This window comes from Molothrus ater, chromosome 1 (assembly GCF_012460135.2).
Source record: "Molothrus ater isolate BHLD 08-10-18 breed brown headed cowbird chromosome 1, BPBGC_Mater_1.1, whole genome shotgun sequence".
Taxonomy (NCBI): domain Eukaryota; kingdom Metazoa; phylum Chordata; class Aves; order Passeriformes; family Icteridae; genus Molothrus; species Molothrus ater.
In genome coordinates this window covers 57,806,456-57,827,802 of record NC_050478.2, presented here as the reverse complement: position 1 = coordinate 57,827,802, position 21,347 = coordinate 57,806,456, and the positions used below count along the sequence as shown (strand labels likewise).

General features: G+C 40.2%; 1 protein-coding gene across 5 annotated transcripts in view; it reads right to left on the bottom strand.

Moving 5' to 3' along the window:
* NFX1 (nuclear transcription factor, X-box binding 1) overlaps positions 1-18,858 on the bottom strand; it is an 85,669-nt gene extending 66,811 nt beyond the window's left edge. For 4 of the 5 annotated variants that reach the window (XR_004982624.2, XM_036407056.2, XM_036407058.2 and 1 more), the window contains exons 1-3: positions 18,731-18,858; positions 8,866-9,915; positions 4,831-4,992 (exon numbers count right to left, since the gene is read on the bottom strand). Coding sequence is in view for 4 of the 5 variants with exons in the window: in XM_036407056.2 (XP_036262949.1) it covers positions 4,831-4,992; positions 8,866-9,915; positions 18,731-18,755 (1,237 nt within the window). In the remaining variant the exon portion in view is untranslated. The remainder of the gene's footprint in view (positions 1-4,830; positions 4,993-8,865; positions 9,916-18,730) is intronic. The other variant, XM_036407057.2, reaches the window with a different exon arrangement.
* Positions 18,859-21,347: the final 2,489 nt, after the last annotated feature.

Here is a 21,347-nt window from a genome sequence, read left to right as displayed (position 1 = left end):
TGTGATGGCCTGCTCTGAGTCTCAAAATTCAGACAATAACACAGGCATTACATCAGTGAGTTTGGAATGAGCAAAACATACATATAATGTGTTAATAAGCACAAATTATAAAAGAGAGCTGTACACTCCTTCTGTTTTTCACTTCCAATAAGCGTTCTGTTGCATAGTGTCTCAACATTTAATTAGCGTTGGTGTCCCAGGACTCCCATCCTGGGCAACACCTCGCTTTCATTAATGCCAAAGCATCCCCTTGCTGAGCATTGTGCCTTATCCCCAAAGGATCCATACCTCCTTTTGTCTTGTAACAGACACAAGTCACTATTGTTCTGGAAGATGAAACTATATGAGATCCCCATGAGGGATGTTATCTACTTCATCCAAATATTCAGGATTTCTCTGATCCAATTCTGTGATCACAAAAAATTGTGAGAAATTATGCACGCACACAGGCACTTTCAGCCTTCTACTATGAATCACAGAGGTTAAGAGCTGCTGCAAGGCCCTACAAGGAGGGCAATTTTCACTGAAATACCAGTTGGAAGACAGAATCTTTCTTTTTTTTTTCCTTTCCTTTTCTTTCTCTTATGGAATTTTGTCCCATTTGTTGCTAAGAGAAAATAACAACTGGTACTTAAAAGAGACAAAAGAAATCGCCAAGGTGGGGGAAGGGTGCAGCTGGCTACTCTCTTACCTAAAGGGGCTTTCTCCTGGGAAGGGCAGAGATACTGCCGGGGGAGGGCGTGGGGAGGTGGTGAGCAGCTTTAGGCCGTAGCTGTCTCTCACTCTTGGCATCGGAGGAGGACAGTTGAGCTGCTTACTGTGAAAAGAATTCACTGCCACTACAGTGCACAGCCCTGCACTGCTTCTTCCTTACTGTGGGTGAGACTTTGCTCATTAGAGCAGCCATTGAACTGGGAACTTATTAACACCTGATCTGATTGGAAAGGACCCTCACCATCTATTCGGGTGCCTCAAGGGAAAATCCAGGACCCTGACCCCCTCCCCCTTCCTGGAAGGTATGTCTCTCTTGCTGCGTGTGGCAGTAGCCATGGAGAACTCCAGCTGCCACTGCCCAGCCCCAACCGCTTTCCTCGGCAGCCTCAGGCTTCTTTGCTACACTCTAACCCAGCACTTCAGGTCCAGCAACCCCTAAGTTTTCTGTTACATTTGTTTGCCACCCCAGGGGGTGTGCTTGCTTCTGCCATCCCAACTGCCACTCCGAGGTTTCAGCTGCAGCCCATTTCACCATCCAGCCTGTCCGCCATTACCATGTGAGGGAAACGCAGCTGAACTCGCGCCACAGCACCCCCTACAGCTGCGAAGGAATCATTGCACCTGCCCTGTCTGGCTGGGAGCCAACAGTCCCCCCCCACCGGCTGTGACCATAACTACACCAAAGGGGAAAGTGCCTGCAGCCTAAAGAAGGCTGTTACTGGGTTTCCGGTTTTTTGTTCTGCTGCCGTTGTTGTTTCCTTTGTTATACATACTAGTATCAAGAACTGTTATTCCTTTCCCTGTACTTTGCCTGAAAGCCCCTTAATTTCAAAGTTATAATAACTCGGAGGAAAGAGGGTCATACCCTCCTACCAAGGGCCCCCCCAACCAAGGGAGGTTCCCACCTTCCTTGGCAGACACCTTTCAAACCAAGACACACTGCTGCAAAAACATAAAATGAATATTCAAAACTCATCAGCAAATAGGCTCGAAGTGAAACATACCAGTGAAAACTTTGGTTGCTGAATTAGGTAAGATTTTCTGGCATTCATTATAACATTTGCAGAATCAAAGGAAATAGTGTCCTTCGATTAATTTTTTTTTTTTAATTTAAAAAACCAATTAAAATTAAAATTAATTTTAATTAATTGAAAAAAAATTTAAAAAACCAAAACAACTTTTTTCCCCTTCCAAAACCCAGCAAATTATGGAGTTAGGTAGATTACAGTGTTCCCATTTTTCCTACAGCAGACAGAATTAAGTGCCAGGATTCTAGTGAATTCCTCATTATCCAAAGCCTGAAATGTAGAACATATACTGAAACAACCTATGGTAAAACAAATAAACTCAGGATTACAAAATCTAAACAAGATGGGGTAGCAAAGTCTGCAGGTCAAAAATATATATACTGTTGTCTTTATTGTATCAGTTCTGCTGAGGCCACAACCTTTAACTTCAGTTAATGATTAGCTCTAGTTTTCTCATATGCAGAATGCAGTAACATATTTAGTCCAGAAATCCTTACATGAAAAGCAAATGGCCCAAAATCTTGCTATTTTAAAAGCTTTCAGAATTCAAGCATCTAAGGTGATTGTCTTGAAAGATAAAAGCCCCCTTAAGCAACCAGCTACTCTTTTGTCAAGGAGTAAGCTGTTCCAGGGAGATAAATCAACTCCAAAAAAGGGGAGTCACTCAACAATCACTCTCAGTTTGGCTTATAAAGTTTGCAAATAAAGTTTGGCTTTTAACCTCCTAAGAATTGTCACATTTCTCCCTTGTGCCCACCTCACGGTAAATGTCTTAGGTTGGAAATGCAAGATGTGGCTGGGGGTGTGTATTCTATTGCCATCTGTTAGAGGTGGGGCAGTTATCTTCTGTTAATTGGGCCACCACTTAAAACCAGGTGGGGCAGTTTTTCTTTATCTCTTCCACAACCAGTACTCCTTCCAGAAAATATCTTCTGTTAATGGGCCATTGAGTCTCACTGCATGACTGATAAAATTACATCATCCCATTGTGAGATGCTCTGCCCAGGGGGAGAAGACAAGCATTCCTACCTGGATGTAATCTGAGATTTGGAACACCAGGGCCAGCCTTTTCCCACTAGATTCCCAGAGGAAGACCAGGCCCATTTATATCACCACTGGACCTTCAGAGGAAAACTACATTCTTCTACAGGATCACTGCTTCAACAGAACCACATTTGTCACTCCAGGAGGACTGCAGCCACCATTTAATTGAACTGCTACCAACACCTTGACCAAGAGGATGTCAGGTTGTGTTCTGACTGTCAATGTTGTTTTGTATTACTGGATTTTTTAAAAAAAACATCTGTCCTAATAACTGTTATTCCTACTCCCGTATCTTTGCCTGACAGCCTCTTAATTTCAAAATAAGAATAATTCGGAGGGAGGGGGTCTGCATTTTCCTTTTCAAGCGAGGCTCCTGCCCTCCTTAGAAAACACCTGTTTTTTCAAACCAAGACAGTAAAGTAGTACCTCGAGCACCTTTGAAATAAACTCACCAAGTGAGAACAGGGGCTCACAACCAGCCCTTCCCAGAAGTCTGACTATGCATCTTCTGCAAAAAGAACTTTGCAACCAATCCTTTCTGCAGGAGATTTACAGTCTGCAAGAACTTCTGTCAAAAATTTGGAACTAGGTGACACTGTATTTCCTCAGTCTGCCCAGAGAGATACAGAATGACACAAAGAATGGCAAGAAGGGTACAGAAAAAAAATCAAGGCTACTTCAGGATTACCATCTTCAGAGTGTGTCTACACCACTCAATTGAACTGTGCAGTGGCTGCAACTCAGCCTTAGCTTACAGTAAAGGATTCAAAGGGCATAACATACTGGTTTAAGAATTTCAAAAAGTGGTAAAATACAACGAATCTGAAACAGTTTAAGCTGATGACAAAGGCTGAAGCTTTCTGTTTTCTCTGAATTCCCTTTCACTGCATGGCATGAGGGATGAATTTGAGGAGTATTTATCTGAGAAACAAACTAAAAAGTGGTTGAGTAAAAGCAGACAGCTAATGCATGAAGTGCATCTTCTGCCTCACTGCTCAGCAAAGCACAGATAAGAGATGAGATGTTTCCTGATGTGTAAAAACACAGCCACAGTTTTGCACCCTGATGCACTAATTTCATTGAATGATCTTACACATCCAAATCTGGAAATTAGGTTTAGCTAGAACACTGGAAAGAATTGAGTTAGAGGATTATATAAGGCATACACAGAACTGCAGGAAAAAATTGATTTAAAACTTGTTTACGGCTTACCGCTTGTAGTGAACCATTTGCCTCTTATGGCTAAATTTTGCCTTAAACAAGCTGTTTAAGTTTTTTTAACTAAAGGAGAAACTTTGAACTAAAGGAGAAGCCGCTGTAAGGAATGGATACTACAAAGGAATGGTAGAGGGGTTTTTTAATGCCAATTTCTCTCCACCACAAGCCACTACCATGCAGCTGCAAAATCCTGAACTTGGAACGTTTGTTCAGAAAATTTTTCCAGGCACATACACTTTCCAGAAAGAAGACTGTGCATACCCAGAATTCTTCTTGGAGGAGGTACTGGAGGTACTAGAAGAATCAGGGTTATAAACCCCCCAGTTTCTGATACGTATGCCTGCCCCCATCTCCGATGGACTTGGACCGCATATCACGACCATAGACCATGATCCCCTGCCATGTCACTGGAGCCATGGGTGGTGATCGATCTCTCTTTTCCTTTGTTTTTCTCTTTCCTGTTTTCCTCTCTTAGGGTGATCATACGCTTCAGAATGCCTACAGAATCCCTTCCCGAATCCATTAAGTCTTTTTCCACTTAAGGTTTCAAGGCAGTTCTAATAAAATTTGTTGTTGTATCAGTTATTTAGTGTTGTTTTGCTTTAATCCACCCCCAGGGATCCCTTTAACAATGAACTTCGTTGCCTTGACTTAGAGGTGGGTCACATTGTTATCCTAAACAATATTTCTTAATAGTTTTCACTACATAAGCAACACATGAATTTGGTTATTATATACATTTGAGAAAATATCACATACCTTATATATACAATATGTATACATAATATAGAATATATAGAAAATATATATTTGAGAAAATACCAACCTTCAGCTTGTGAAGCTGGTGATCGTGCCCATTTCTTGATGCAATTCAGGTGGAATACATGGTAACAATTCTGACAGCTCCACACTGGGGCTGCTATTCGGACCACCTCACAGCATACCATGCACTCATACTTCTCTGTGGTCAGCTGTTCAATCAATGACCCTGCAAATCAAATATATTACTTGTGCATAAACAACAGCTAGCTAAGAAATGAAACTCAAATTAAATTCAAAGATTTCATTTAAATTATAATGAAACTTATTTTAGCTCTGTGGCTATTTTAGCTCAGTGGCTATAGATAAGACATTAGTTTATTCATGGAAGATTCCAGTTTGATACTTGCTGTGCATTTTTTTAGCTTCAGAGCAAGAAGAAGGAATATAAGATTCTTATTAAAGTGGTAATGCAAATTCCATTTTGACAAATTAGTAATTATTCTGATCTTACTAATTCTGAAGTTATTAATACTTTTAAGATTGGCAGAAGTTTGAGATTTTCCTCATCACTTTATATAGGAAATTCATCTTTGCATACACTTTAAACCAAGAAGATGAATGCTCTTGAATATAGAAATCTCTGCCAAAATTACATTTAATTCCTATCCTTAAGTATTCCCAGGAGATGACACAACAAATATTAATAATGGAGGACCTGGATTATGGGAAAAGGCCCTTTTTAAAGTGAGTGTTTTAGGAGTGAATTTACTGGAACAACAGTCAAAGTACAGGGTCTTTTGAGCCAAATGAACAAATGTGAAAAAGTACTTTGAAAATAAAGCAAGAACCCCACATTAAAGTCAACACAGCCTGATGTGCAACCATAAGAAAGGCACCATATAATGCTTCATTTCTGTCAGATTACTTCTCACCCATTAAGATAAGACTACCAAATACACCTTAAAAATGTCCACAGGATTTAAAAATATATTAACTACAAGTGAACAGTGTAAAAATGTAGCATTTTAAGATTGTGCCAATACAAGTATCAGAGACTGAAATGTTATGGTTTATGGCTTAAACATTTTTATGAAAGACTTTTGCCTATTATAGCAAATTGTGTAACAAAAACTGCATTGAAGACCACTGCACTCTAAATGAGGTCTCTGGGCTGAGGCCCTCAACTGTGAGTTAAACTGCCTAAGGGACAGAGATAACACATCTGGGAAATGATGGCTAAGACTGGAAGAGCATACATCCATGGCAGGGATGTCCAGAAGCTTCAGGGTAGAGACTATAGCCCCAGGTTTATCTGCTGCCAGACTTGCAAAGACCCTGACACCAAACCCAGGAGGAAGTGAGGAAGTTCTTTTGGATGTGTGACATACCCTCCAGTCAGAGGCAGAGAAGACCCACCCAGCTGCTGTGCAGAGAGTTGCCCAACTGCAGGGCCCCCCACCTTTGGAAAGGCACATCTACCAGACATCCATGTGAGGGACAGCAGATGGGATGTCATGGCCTATCACAGGCCCACTCCAAGGGATCCCCAGACCCTGCACCAGAGAACACTGCACATGACGCAACATGATGCAACAGACCCACAGTCCTGCAGGCAGCAATGTCAAACCTGCCCCCCCCTTAGGGGAGGCACCTGGGTGTTCCCACCTGGCCCATGATTGATCTATACTTTCTATACTTTTCAGCAGGGGACTGTCATCACCAAGAAGACGAGCGGGAGGGGAACAACAAGACGTCGGAACCCATGAAGGGGTGATATGTTTCTATTTAATCTGTCTCTGTCACTCTCCTCGTCCCCTCTCCTCCCAGCCCCCTTTTTCTATTTATTTCTTTCTTTTCTCTCTCTTTCTCTTTGTCTCTTTTACTATTAAATAAAATATATATATTTTTTTAGTATTAACATCTAACCTTGTTTGTGTTTTAATCACATTTCTGCGAACATTCGAACTCAAGTACATTTGGCTTTATTCACAGAGTTCTCTTTGCTCTTCTGTGATTAGATTGGATCACAACAACAAGGAAAGTTCAAATTCATAATGAAGGAAATAAGAAAGGAAAATAATAGAAAATTACTGTCAATTCAAAATGTGCTTGTACAACATCTGATTCCAAGGAAGTCCACGGCTTGCAAGTGTTAACAGTGTCTGTCCTCCTCAATACTACTTTCAAATTTGTTTTCTAGCCCTCCTGCATCAAGCCCCACAACATTTAGGACTAACAGTAATTTCTACTTGCTAACCCATAATTATTATCCGCCATAAAGGAATATTCTCATGTAAAACATACTTCTTTTCTCCAGAAGACTAAAGCTATATCTACTCAGAAACTGTAGCTGTCCCAGAAATAGTTAAAAATCCACAATCCTAGTTCCCTGAAAACAGTGGCAGACAGTGTTTCCAAAAGAGCTCCCAAATAAAGCATGCAAATAAACAACTATTTTGGAGGGGGAAGCTCCTTAAGTTCCCTGGGAAAGACTATTACTTATCTTTCTGCTTATTGCATGTGATATTTTTCATTTAATAATAATGATGGGGAAAAGACTGAGGTACCTCCAATTTTATGATTCAAATAGAACCCAGGAGCATGACAGTTAATTTACTTAGGTTAAAGAGGATCAAGGAAGATCTTGATCCTGCTAAGAGAAGAAAGCTTCCAACTAGATGTATTGTATGCTTCCTGATTATGCTATTATTTTCTCAATTGTGAAATAGGAGATGCTGAGAAGTCTTCAATAGATTTGATATCAGTTAAGATAATTGGAACTAGTCTACCCATCTCTATCATTCCGTGCAACAGAAGGTAAGGTTGAGATGCTTTGTAAAATACCAAATAAATATAATTCTTGGTGTTTCTCCTTATTGCATTTGAACATTTAAGCCTCTTGACACTTAGTGCTTAAGCTTATGCAAAACAGTAAGAATAAGCTACCTAAGTTGTTGTTGAAACAGAAACCAGTATCATAGCCCTGAAGAGATTGAGCTGATTGGCATTTAATGTTTTCAGTCACTAATGGTATGAGTCAGCATAAATTTCACTCAGATAGCCAACTGTGGATCTGGTTTACACTCTCAACAGCACATGTTTCTATTCTCAAACTTCCAAAAATAGTATCCAGATATGGCCTCTATTTCTAATTACCTTTTGAGGTGATGCCTAACATTTTTCGTCTTTTTTCTTCTGTATTTTTTCTTCTGTGCCTGTATTTTTCAGACACATATTTGGAGCTCTGTAGCCTATTATTGCACTCATATCTAGTTTTCCAGAGTACTTTCCCCTGCCCTGAAAGGCAAAACACATTCCAAGACCCCTATGCTACCTTGGTTCTCCTTAGAAACCAAGCTTGAAAAACAGCTCTTTGAGACACATTTTCATCAACAAGGTTCAGTCTTGAACTGTGGGGAGAACAGCATCACCACTTATGCTCCTAATTGGTGATTTCTGTTAATTATGTTAATTTACTAAACTTATAAAACCCTATGCACCCGGAGTGGGGAGGTTTGTGGACGTTTTCCATATTTGCACATGAAGGCCTCCAATAAAGACCAGCTTTAATATTACCTCCTATACTGTTATCTCAGAAGTGTGTGTTGTTTCATTTATAGGTTCTTTAAGGCATCAAAGGTGCAGAAAAAAACCCCATAAAATTCAGTTATGAGTAGAATACCATTTCTCTGTCTGGCATTTTCCTACTCCTACAAAAAACACGAAAAGACCTATTCTGCAAAAGTCAGTTTCAGCATTATCCTTCTCAAGTCCCATTATTTAGAATACTCAGAATTTCACTCCCACAACATACACATTTTAAAATGGTACCTGACTAGGTCACTGTTTGCAGTTTGGTGTAGCCAAAACAGAAAAAACTTTAAACAAAATCTGTCCTTCTCTAGGTAAACTTACAGAATATGTTCCTACTGAAATACCACACATCTACATTTACTTCTACCCTCTGATCCCAAAACCAATTTAATGTGAAATAATAAGCTGCTTCAGCTACTCAAGGCAGGAGCTGAAGCAAAGACTGCTTAAAATATTCAAGATCATATCTTTCATTTGGGAGTCCAGGACAGTCTCAAAAACTTACCTGTATGAGTTTCTTTGTTTTTTGGTACATCACTTTGCTTCTTCCAGTACTGGGTCCAGCTGAAATGAAGTGAAGGTGCTTCATCCCCCTTTAGCAAGAACTTTCTTCCACTGAACCTGAGAGACTCAGACAACTGATGTCTGATTTCATTGGTCAAGTTTTCATCATTTTTGTGAGCAATGAGTTCTTTCTTCCTTTCATTTTTATCTTTTGGAGTATATGCAACAGAAGACTTCTTACCTACTTTTGTATTTTTACTACGGTGAGAATCATGTCTTTTCTGACACTCCTTTTCTAGTGGGGGTTTGTTCCACACAGGTTTCCGGGGATATCTTTTGTTTACATTATTGTAGCCTTTTTGCTCATCCCCACTTCCAAAAGGTGCATCACAGAATGCCTTTCCAATGGATGATTCTGAAGAGTCAGACTGCGTCAAATCCAAAGATGGAAAATTTTCAGACAACTCTACTTTCTGTTTAGAGCTCATGCGCTTTTCACGGTCATGTATCTGCTTTGCCTTTTCCCTAAAACCTCTCCCAGATACATGTATCAGATGCGCTTTCTTCGGCTTTGCCCCTCTGCTATCTGCATTAGGTACTTCCCTGTCACTCTCTGAGGAGAGAAAATCACTGTATCCTCTAGGAGGTGCTCTTCTACCAGGTACTAGTGCAGCATCTGAAATTCCTGGACCTGCAGCATTATCAGTAGTACTTTGCCTTATCTTATTTCTAGCACATGTGCTATCATTTCTTAATCTATGCAATCTCTGGCTTTGCAAGCTGCGATTCTTCAAACTTTTACTGGTACCAAAATATTGGTGGAAGTCTTCAGAATTCCCATACTGACTTTCCAGATTACAAAAGCCATGATGCTTTGTGGAAGAGCTTTCATGATCTGTACCTCTTTCAGAATACGGACTAGGAATTGGTATATTACTTCTATTCTGGTTACTGTTAGAGTCTTTCCTATCTTGATTTACCCAGTTTGTATCTGTTGGTTGTCCTTCTCCAGAAATGGAAGCAGTAGCACCAGGGCTGAAATTCAATGTACCTACAACATAAATAAATACAAATTCATAAAACTTAAACAGTACATACTTCTTTTCAACCAAATTACCATACATGCAAAGGTCCAGAAGTTCCATCAATCCCACACTTGACAGAACAACTGGAAACAAGTGTCCAGAAACTCGAACTGAATCATACAGTGCTTTGTAGAAGCCTTCTTGTCAGGACTGTGATGACGCAGAACTGTGAATATAAAAATAAAGGTGAAAGAAAACTTTTGAAGCAGCACAAGACATGCAAGTGTGACAATCAGTGTTCAACATCTAAAGTTTTTCCAAGCATGTTTACGTAAATACAAGAACCTGAAAAAGAGGTCCTTTAAATACAATGTCTACATCTGAGATTTGAATATTATACAAATTTTGAAAATAAATTAAAAGGAGCAGTAGTAAATACTTGCATCAACTCTGATTATACTGTTCTAGAGACAGACATATTAAACGGCACAGGACAGCTGTGCAAAACTATTTTCTGAGGCCATCAACATGAACCATGCTTCTATTTCAGCAGTCTTCTGTAATTTACATGCCTCTAGATAAAAGAAAGATAATTCCTATGTTACTCAATTTCCTGTAACATTGCACCAGTAGTGTCTGCCTGCAACAGATATCATTAGGTGAATATCAGGGATAGTTTAATTGGCTGTGGCAGATTAGTTAAAGTTTACACAGTAATGTAAAAAAAAGTTAATAAAATCTCATGGAGATCTCATGGATCTCATTTTACTAGTTGGGTAGGTTACCTCACGTGGTAGGACAGAGCACAGTTTATTCCTGGTTCATAACAATTAAAAGAGATAATCAAACACTTAGGCCATCACTTAGGCCAAAAGACTCTCCAAAAGGCTAATGCAATCTAGGATCCTGAACTACCATTTTTCTCAATTAAGATTGTGGAAATTAACATTTTGAAGAGAAGAATAAACCAGAACATTTCAAGGCACTAACATGCTTTTTTTCCCCAATGAATTAATTCTGTTTTCAAATGAAAAATGGTTTTTTCAAAACCTCTAGGAATGGTTATAGCTGCAATGTGAAGTTGGCGGCCAGAGGAAAAACTATAACATACAACTTTGTGGAAGTGAAGCTTTAACCTTAATAAAACTTAAGAATTTAAAATTACATTTCAGCATGTTTTAACCACATTGCCTAATTCATACTTTAATTTTTAAAGAGCAGTTGAAATTACTTTGGGGATTTTTGTCTTTGCAAAAACTATATTATATATTATTTATATAATTTATATAGTTTAATATTATCTATATTTACTATACCCATATATATTAACATTACAATGTTACATTACAAGATAGTCTGTTATTAATATAGTATATTATATTATATATTATTATATGCCTCTCTATACAGTATTATATGTTATAAATCAACTAGATAGAAATGGTTTGGGGTTTTTTAAGTCGAAATACTAACCTGATTTTGTGACAACAAAATGGAAAAACCAGACAGAAATCTGGTCTTCAAAACATCTCAAGACTGAATTAAGAATCAGTGAAAAATCTAAATTAGGTCAGGCAAAAAAGAAGTAGAGACACAGGTACTGATCCTTTCTTCCTGGTACCTAGTGCCAGCACATGTGGGAATAGTTCAAAGCTGTGACCCCCCCGGGGAATAAGAAGGAGGCGTGGGGAGGTGTTCAGACTCAACATGAGGGGACATGTCTTTGCCAAGAGCATGGTCCAAACCCTTAACAGGCTTTCCAGAAGGGTGGTTAATACCTCATGTCTGCCAGTGTCTAAGAGACAACTGGACAACACTCTCAATATGCTTCAACTTTTGGTCAGCCCTGAAGTGGTCAGATCTGGATTCAATGACCATTGTAGGTCCCTTCCAGTTGAACTATTCTATCTTTAGGACTGCAGACCCTAGTAGGTACCAACATTAGGCTCTACATATGAAAGATTCTGGACTGAAAGCATCTTCCCTAGAAACATTCTATTTTTCTCAACATATGTATCCCGTGCAAAGAATTGCAAATGTAAAGTTCTCCATTGTATTTTCTACAGCTACACTTACTTCCAGTTTTCCCAGTGTTAAGTCAGTTTCTTTCCTATCACTAATAAAGAGCAGTACAATTGTAAATTATGCACTATAATGTTAACGGCAGTGATTCAGTACAGACTACTTAAATTTTACACATTTTGATCTGAAAACAGAATGCAATCCTACAATTACATGCAAACCTTATTGGAAACAGCCCATTTTATTAGCTGTTTTAAGCTTTCTTTTGTATACTCTAAAATTTAAAGTCTGACGGATAGCTATGGTTTAATAAAAACAGGTTTGCAGAAAAAAAAAGTCTGCAGAAAAAAAAATTAGAAACTGGGATTCAGATACTTAAAAGCACCTCCAAAATATTAATAATTCATTAGAACTTTTTACATCAGTAAGATTCCCATTCTTGCTCTCAGCTTCTACATAATGAAGAAAATTCCAGAGTGGTAAATTCTACTAAAACTGATTACTGTCTGCCAAGACAAGAAACTGCAAAATAAATGTACAAGTGTAATAATAAGTAGCTAACACTGGCTGAAATTGCCTCTGACATGCTTACATATACATACACAAAAATTCATAGTAAAAGGGATGCCCCAAAGCTAAAGTCCAGCCTGTATTTCTATAAAATAAACACAGAATATCATAATAACTTTAGAAAAAACTTCTATATTGTCTCACCTCTGTGCCTGAGAACATCATGGAACAGATCCTCATAGGAGTTACACTAAGGCACATAGAGGACAGGGAGGTGATTTGGGACAACCAGCAGAGCTTCACCAAGGACAAGTCCCACTGGACCAACATAGTGGCTTTCTATGGAGTGACTGCATAAGTGGACAAGGGAAGGGCTGCAGGTATTATTTATCTGGACTTATGTAAAGACTTTGATATGGTCTCTCCTAACATCCAGCTCTCTCAATCAGAGAGATTGGTGTACTATTACGCAAATAAAAAATTGTCTGGAAAGTAACATCCAGAGAGTAGTCATCAACAGCTCAGAGTCCTGATGGACATCAGTGACAAGTGATGTCCCTCAGGGGTCTGCACTGCAACCACTGTTGTTTAATATCTTCATTAATTATATAGTCAAAGAGATACATTGTACCTTCAGCAAATTTGCAGATGCCATCAAGCTGAGTGGCGCAATTGACACAGCTTGAGAATGGAATGCCATCCTGAAGGACCTGGACAAGCTCAAAAAGTGGGCCACAGGAATCTCATGAGGTTAAACAAGACCAAGGGCAAAGTGCTGCACCTGGGTCAGGGCAACCCCAAGTATCAATAAAGGCTGGGGGATGAACAGATTAAGAACAGCCCTGCTGAGAAGACTTGGTGAACAAGAGGCAGACATGACCTGACAACATGTGCTCACAGCCCAGAAGACCAACTGCAACCTGGGCCACATCAGAAGAAGTGTGGCCAGCAGGTCAAATGAGTTGATTCATCCCCTCTACTCTGCTTCTTGATACATCCCCTCTACTCAATTTCAATTTCAATGCAACACCTGGAGTGCTATCTCCATCTCCAGCTATGGGGTCCCCCAGCACATGAAGGTCATCAACTTGTTGAATTGAAGCAAGTGTGGAGGAGGCCACCAAGATGGCTGGAAGGATGGAGCATATCCCCTCTGAGGAAAGGCTAAGAGAATTGGATTTGTTCAACCTGGAGAAGAGGCTCCAAGGTGACCTAACTGCAACATTCCAGTACCTGAAGGGAGCCCACAAGAAAAATGGGAAGAGACTTTTTACAAGGGCGTGTAAGGACAGGACAAGGGGGTCTGGCTTCAAGCTGGAAGAGGAGAGATTTAGGTTAGATATAAAGAAGAAAATCTTTACTTTGACAGTGGTAAGACACTGGAACGGGTTGCCCAAAGCAGCAGTACCATCACTGGAAGTGTTTAAGGCCACACTGGATGGGGCTCTGAATAAGCAGGTCTATTGGAAGATGTCCCTGCCCATCACAGGGGGGTTGAAACTAGATGACTTTTAAGGTCCCTTCTAGCCCAAGCCAATCTATGATTCTATGATTTTAACATCCCTAGGAACTTTGGTTTGAATTAGAATGAAGCATATGAAAGCGATATGGTTTCATGCCTGTTCTACCATAGCATTAAACCCCTTTGGCATTAACTGTTGACAGAGCCAGAATGCCCTGGCAAAGAGATAGTCCTTGTGAACTATCTTTCAGAAAAATAATTTGATAAGGACACATTAGAAAATATGAAGCAAATTAGTAAGTACTCATTTCAATAAGTACAAGCTTATCTTCAAAAACAGAGCTTATACTTGGGAACAGTACCGCCAATAGCTTAGGTACTCTTTTATGAATACATTAAGGATGACATTTGAAGGTGCCACTTAAAGACATTATGCCTAAGTGACATATTTTAGAACAGTTTCACAGTTTCAGGAAGCTATATTCAATTAGATTTTTAAGAACCGTTACATAATGTACTTTAACTATTATGAAGTTGATAATTAAAAACAAGTATAAAAGAGAAAAAATATATTGACAAAGTTAATCAGAAAAAAAAGTAACACTCCACAGAACAGCCCTTTAGGCATCAGACTTAGTACTTCTTTCTTCTTAAATTAATTCAGATTTACTTCCTAGACAGGAAGAACTGATTTCCTTCTGAAGTTTCCTATCAGTATAAAACTGGAATGAAACAAACACTACTGATTATTACCATTCTTTCTAAATGGACTTCAGACATCTTTTAAATGACTGCTTTTAATGAGATACCCATAAATTCAGCCAAAAATAGTGTCTTGCACTGTGTACAAAAACAGTTTCTTTATTACTGTGTGTTTGGCTCCACAACGCAAAAAAGTATAAAAATATTAAGTGTCCAAAGGACGACAACAGAGATAGTAAAAGGACTAAGTTACATGAGCAGCTGAAAGTACTAGCTTTGTTGAGCTTGGAGGAGACCGAGGGGTCACCTTATTGCTGCCTACAGTTTTCTTATGAGAGGAAGTGGAGAGGCAGTTGCTGATTTCTTCTCCCCAGTGGCCAGTGATAGGAAGCAAAGGAAAGCTTAAAGCTCGGCCACAGAGAAGTCAGATTGGAGAGTATCAGGTAAAAATTCAATTAAAGGGTGGTCAAGTACTGGAAAAAGCTTTATAGGAAAGTGGTCATGACCCCAAGCTTTTCAGTATTCAAGAACTGTTTTAATAATGTGTTTAGATATCTTATTTAATTTTTAGGTTGCCATGTGGGATATCAAGCATTTAACTCAATGACTCTTGTGAGTCCCTTTCCACTCAGAATATTCTATTTATATACTATCTCTCACCTGTAAGACAAAGCTGATTTTTCAGGATGGATGCCTTCATTTTTAAAGCAATTCAAATAACCTATTCTTTCACCTAAAGATAGATGACAGTAGAATGTGCACACGACAATCTATTCATGTCAGCATTACATATATCCAGACAAGATGATTCAGTCATCTGCACACGAAGTGCAAGTTACACAGAAGACACTCCCTGCAGCTCTTAAAATGCCTGTATTAAACAGAACAACAACCCCCCCCAAAAAATTTAAAACCCACAAACAAACAAAAACTGAATGGTCCATTATGGAAATCTGAGGCTTTCCCCATAGCACTGGGAGCTTTAAACCAGACTACTAAGTTCATATTTTCTGTCTTCTCTGATCACTTTATACATTCACCTACAGCATCTTATTATTTTCAAGATGACACAGATTTACAAAATTTTGAATTTCTTCCTAAACAGGAATTACATTGTTTCAGGCTTATTGACTCAAGTAGTGCAACCAATTTCGAGGCAAAACAATCTGCATGCCCAAAACTCATTGTTTACTTCAACTGTATTAGCTCATGTCATAAAAGATATGCTCCTCTACTACAATGCTTTCCAGAAATTACTAGAGAATAACATGGAAAACCAGCAGACCCACAGAATTACAGAATGGCTCATTTTGAGACTTCTGTAGATCATCTAGTTCAAAAATCCTACCCAAAAAGGGTCAGTTACCCCTAACTATGACCAGCTGGATTTTAAGTATCTCCAAGGACTGAGAGGCCATGACCTCTCTCAGCAACCTGTTCCAGTGTTATTCTCACAGTAAGAAGGCTTTTCCTTGTGTTCAACTGGAATTTTGTATGTTTTATACCTGTCGCCTCTTGTCCTTTAATTTAATACCACTAAGAAGAATCTGGTTCCATATTCTTTATTCCCACACTTTCAGTATTTGTACACAGCACTAATATCTGAGACTTCTTATGACTAAACATATCCAGCTCTCTCTATCTCTCCTCATGTAAAGGATGCTCCAATTCCTCAATGGTCTTCATGGTCCTTTGCTGGATTCAGTCCAGTATGTACACATTCTCCTTGCACACATGGAGCCCAGAGTTGGACACAGTGCTTGAGGGGTGGCCTCATCTCACCTTTTCTGCAAAGCTATTTTCCAGCTAGCTAGTCACCTGTGTATACTGGTACAGTGTGATGTTATTGTCTTTTCTGATATTGCCATTTCATGTCCAATTCAGTGCATCCACACTTTAAATGGACCTTTAAAGTTTTAGCCAGCCCATTTCAAGATGACATGCGAGAAAATTTGAAAGTAGGATTTTGTCATAAGTAGTTTCATCATCCAAACAAAAGGACCTACTACAGAATAGATTTTGCATATGGAAAAAAAAATACATTTTAAGTTTTCACTTTCTTCTTCTCCCTTACAGCGACCAATGTTTTATAGCAATTCCCTGGTTATCTTCAGCTTAATGATGCATTGTAACATGTATAACACCCAGCTGTCCTTGTGATGGCAAAAAACCAAAACTACATTAAACAGCAATTACAGCAACTGATGGGAAAAAAATCCATTAACAGCTATTAAATAGAATACATTTGTCCCTTCTATGTGCACAGGGACTGAAACAAGAAAGATGCATCAGTGTGAACAATTATTATACAATTGCTTTGCTGCTTATATTTTTCCTCTTTGTCTTTTATAATAATTTCCTGGGTCTCAATAATTCTTCACTATTGACAAAATATCCTGGATGAGCAACACATCTGTAGTGGCGCAAAACTGTCACTCTTCAAACCCCTGTTCTACTCTGAGAGCAGAAGTATCTTTCAGTTTTAAGCTTTCAAAATCAGACTTGCTCCATCCATGAACCTGTAGTGCAAAAGCCAGTTTCCATTCTAATACTGCACATGTAGAACTCAAAACTTACCTATGAGATTTTTTTGAGAGCACAAAAAATGACCCAACTCCAGAACCTAATCCCAAGTAACAATATATGTGTTATTTTGTTATACCTTATTATAAGGCAAGTGTAGAAATGGTGTCCCATGCAGACTAATCTACTACTTTACAGTAAAGCAATTTTTAGCCCAGAATACCTAAGACTCTCTATTCCAATACATATATACTATACAAAAAGATTTCACAATCACAGTTGACCCAAAGCCTGACAGAATGAAACATAGACAAGAATAAATTTGACTGCATCAGTTTTACTGAAGCTCTATCTCTGCTCTCTGTACCATGTCCCAAGCCATTTCACTTCCAACAAGGGCAGTGGACCCATTCTCATACCACCAAAAATTGAACTCATGTAACTTCTCCATCATACTAGCCAGACTGCCAAGAACAGGAGATGCTATTAAGGACAATGGCTGTAGATAATCTTCATCTGAATTAAGATCAGGATGTTGCAAAAATAGAGAATGATACTTTCTTCTTAACCCAAAATACAAAAGTCCACGATTTCCCTTGACAGAAATACAACAACTATGAACAATGAAATTAGTCAGCTCACCAATTAACCTCAATGTGACATTGATTACCGGATAAGGTCTACTGGACTACAGTAAAATTAAGCAACATGATGAAAAAACCAAACGTCATTGATTACTCTCAGCAACAGTGTTATTTCTAGACACATACTCGTGACAAAATTACATAAGAGTTCTTCTATGGTTAAGTATCCGAAATACAGGACAAATAATTAAATGCAAGGCTGAAATATCGGTCTTGTAATGTTTCCTCCCCACTCCTCATCAATCATAACCAATAAATCTAAAGTTAATCTGAACCTGCATCATACAAGTAAGCACGGCAAAACAAAGGAAAAACTGTTTTCTTGCATATTGCACCCAGTCCCGGTCCAGGCCGTGTCCCTAAGACGCTCTCCATCCGTGAGCCCCTGCCTAGATTCCTCAGAACAGGCAGCACCTGCTCTAACCAGTAATCTCCTGCATGTCTAAGACTTCTACTCACAGATCCCTCTGAGACCCCTCAAAAAGACGCGGCTTTACAGCAGCTCGTGGGCCTGAGACCTTGTCATTGTCACTGCTCTATGCGGACAGCCTGAAACCTGGGTTTCAAGGATATAGGTGGGCAGAGAGCAGACAGGTTTTCCAGTAACTAAGCTCTTATTTATGTATTTTCTCTGACGCTACCAAAGACGTTACATTCGTTTGTCCCATACTAGGAGCAAGCAGGTTCCTCCTCGGGCAAAGTTCTTCCTACAGGGCCCTGCGGCAAAGTCAAGTCCGGCCATTTTGGGGGCGACAAGCACCGCTAAGTCGCGCCGGGCAGGGGCGGGCCAGCCGCAACAGGTGGTGCCGCAGCCCGCACCCTTCGACAAGCCAGCGTTCGATGGCGACCGCTTCGGCGCGACTTTCTACCCGCTAGTATCGCTGGGGAGTGATGACTGCTTCTCCCCTTCACTGCGCCCACCCAATCCTGCAGTCCCTCTCCTCAGTACCCTTGCCCCAGAGCGGCAGCTACGCTCACCTGAGCCGGGCCGCGCCTCCGCCATGCCAGCACCAGCCCCACTCCGCGGTCCGGCGTCCTAGCTGCCGCGCACGCGCACAGCTTGCGCATGCGCCACCGATTGAGCCTTATCTCCGCACACAGCCTGCACCGCAGTGGTGAGAGAGAGAGAGCAGAACGAAGCACGAGGCGGGAGGGCGGAACCGGGGGCGGGCCGAGCCGTGCGCAAGGGGGGGTTTGGTTACGTAGCGTTGTGTGCTGCAGTGCTGCTTTTCCTGTACCCGGAAAGGGCTAGGAAGCCAAACCTTGTTTGATACTGCAAAGGAGGAAAAAAGGAAGACAAATAGCGAGAAAGAAACACTAGCTCGGGCAATTAATGGATCTTTTGGTGGACAATCGGCTTGTCTCCAACATTTCAGAGCCCGGCTGAGCGGCCAAGAGCAGGAGGGTGGGTACAGGACGGATCGGCCCTCTGTCTCCATGTGTAAAAGAGGTGCTTTCTCTAGGCACAGGATAGAAAGCAGGGATCTGTTCTCAGGCTATCTCGAAGGAGGTAGCAGAGACATAAAAAAAGTCCACACAAGGATTTCCATACTACAGCTGATGCTGCAGAAAAATCTTAGGTTCCAGCTACAAACAATCCATAGAACTGCATGATTCGTCATACTGCGGGTTTCAGCACCAGTGTTTAACCATTTTATGATTCACACCTTCCTGCAGAGGTTTACAGTGCCATGGTAACAGTACATCTACTGAACAGCTCAGAGGCCTTACAGAGCTGCTGATTTTCACAGAGACTGCGCAGAAAGCTCATAGTTCTATAACATCAGCAACTCCAAAGAATGACCCCTCTGCACGACTGCTTCACGCAGCCTGTTGGCATTTTAACCTCCACACCCCACCCTCCGAGTGAAATTCTCCGTTTAAAAGTTCCACTAGCTGCATAGTGCTATTGTTCATTGTGGGCAAAGTTAATGGCTTCAAAGACCTTAAAGAACTTGTGGGTTATTGCAGAAACACTAGCCGCTGAAATGCCCCCCAGACTCATGCCATTGCTGCAAAGGAAGCTTGCAAACCAGTATGGCAACGGCTTTATGAAGATGCTACATGATTCCCATATATTTTGAATGTATATGAAGTGTTTTGCTGTATGTAAACATGGTGATCATCTAAGACTGCAAAGAAAGGTGTGTGTCGGGAACATCCTTTCAGAGATGGTGTGTGGTTTTCCTGCTGCTGTCAAGAAGCTTGCATTAGTCCTCTAGTTCCCATAGACTTCTCCGTCACTAAAGATGTGACCATAATATTCACCTAGAACTACTACTTTATTTCAACACTGCTTTTCATGATTACCACAAAACTTCATTCTTTTTTTTTGTTTTTTTGTTGTCACCAAGAAACCAATCACTGCCTGGAAAGCACTAATGAAATTTTCCTGTATGTTCGGGTGCACAATTGCTAATGGTTAGGTCTGTACAGGTTTTCCTTTGTTCCCCATTTTCCCTTTTTATCTAAACAGTTCTGCTTTTTTTTCCCCTTTCCTGTCTTAAATTTGCATTGAGTCAATTCCAGCCATTCCTGATAGTCTAACTTAACTGTCCAGCATTTCTCTACAAGCATCTGCTTTTATTTTCTTCTTTAGTTTAGCCAAAATAGCCTTTTTATCTTTTTCTCATAATTTCTTCTTTTCATTTCAGGGATAGTGGAAAGGTTCTCCCCACTGTATCATACACCCTCTCTTAAAACATGTATTTTGTTTCTACTTTGTCATGCTTGAATATTTATTTTCCAATCCTTTTGCCATTTTTTCACTCATTTCTTTGCTCAGTGGCTGCTTATTTTCATCTGAACAGTATGACCATCAGGATATAGCAGGGACAGATTGCTCCATGTAGAAGATTGAGCTGGGAGCTGAGTCAGCAAATTCAATACCTGAGCAAGAGGAGCAGAGTAGGTTCACCAGGCAACAGTCCAGGTTGCCATGCAAGCCTGTAGTGACAGGGCAGCTTAAGATAGAAGTCAAGACAGTGGGTAAAATTTAGTGAGGTTAGGTACAAGCATACCTGCAACATAGTTTAGGGAGAAAGAGAGCAGGTGTTTTAAAGCAGTGAGGGAAAGAACAAAGGGTAGGCACTCTGAAGTTGGTGTGAGCTCATCCCGACAAACACCCAGGATGTTGGGAGTAGGGACATGGTAGATATGTACTTGGGGCTCTTACAGTCATCTCTCCTATGTGCAGCAGGGACGACAGTAAACAGCCTTGCCTTTCAAGGGAGAGAGGGAGATGAGACAAGGAAGCAGAAGGAAGAGAAGCCCTAGCCTAGGTCTGTGTCAGCATGTCAAGGAGGACGAATCTCAATACATTCACTTCTGAACATTCATCATGGTATAGTCATTCCTAAAAACCTATTTTCATTTAGCCATTTAGTCATCAACCTATAGTAATTTCTAAAAACCAGCCCATGGTGGGGTCAGTGACTGCTCAGGACATGCCTTGACATGAAGACAGCAAGGTTGTCATGATGTGGAGATTCTGGTGAGGAAGATGAAATGGACTACAGCCAATAAACTACAAGTCTAGATGTTCAGCATGAGTCTCCTGCATACACACTGTACCCTTTTGTGTGAAGTATTTCCT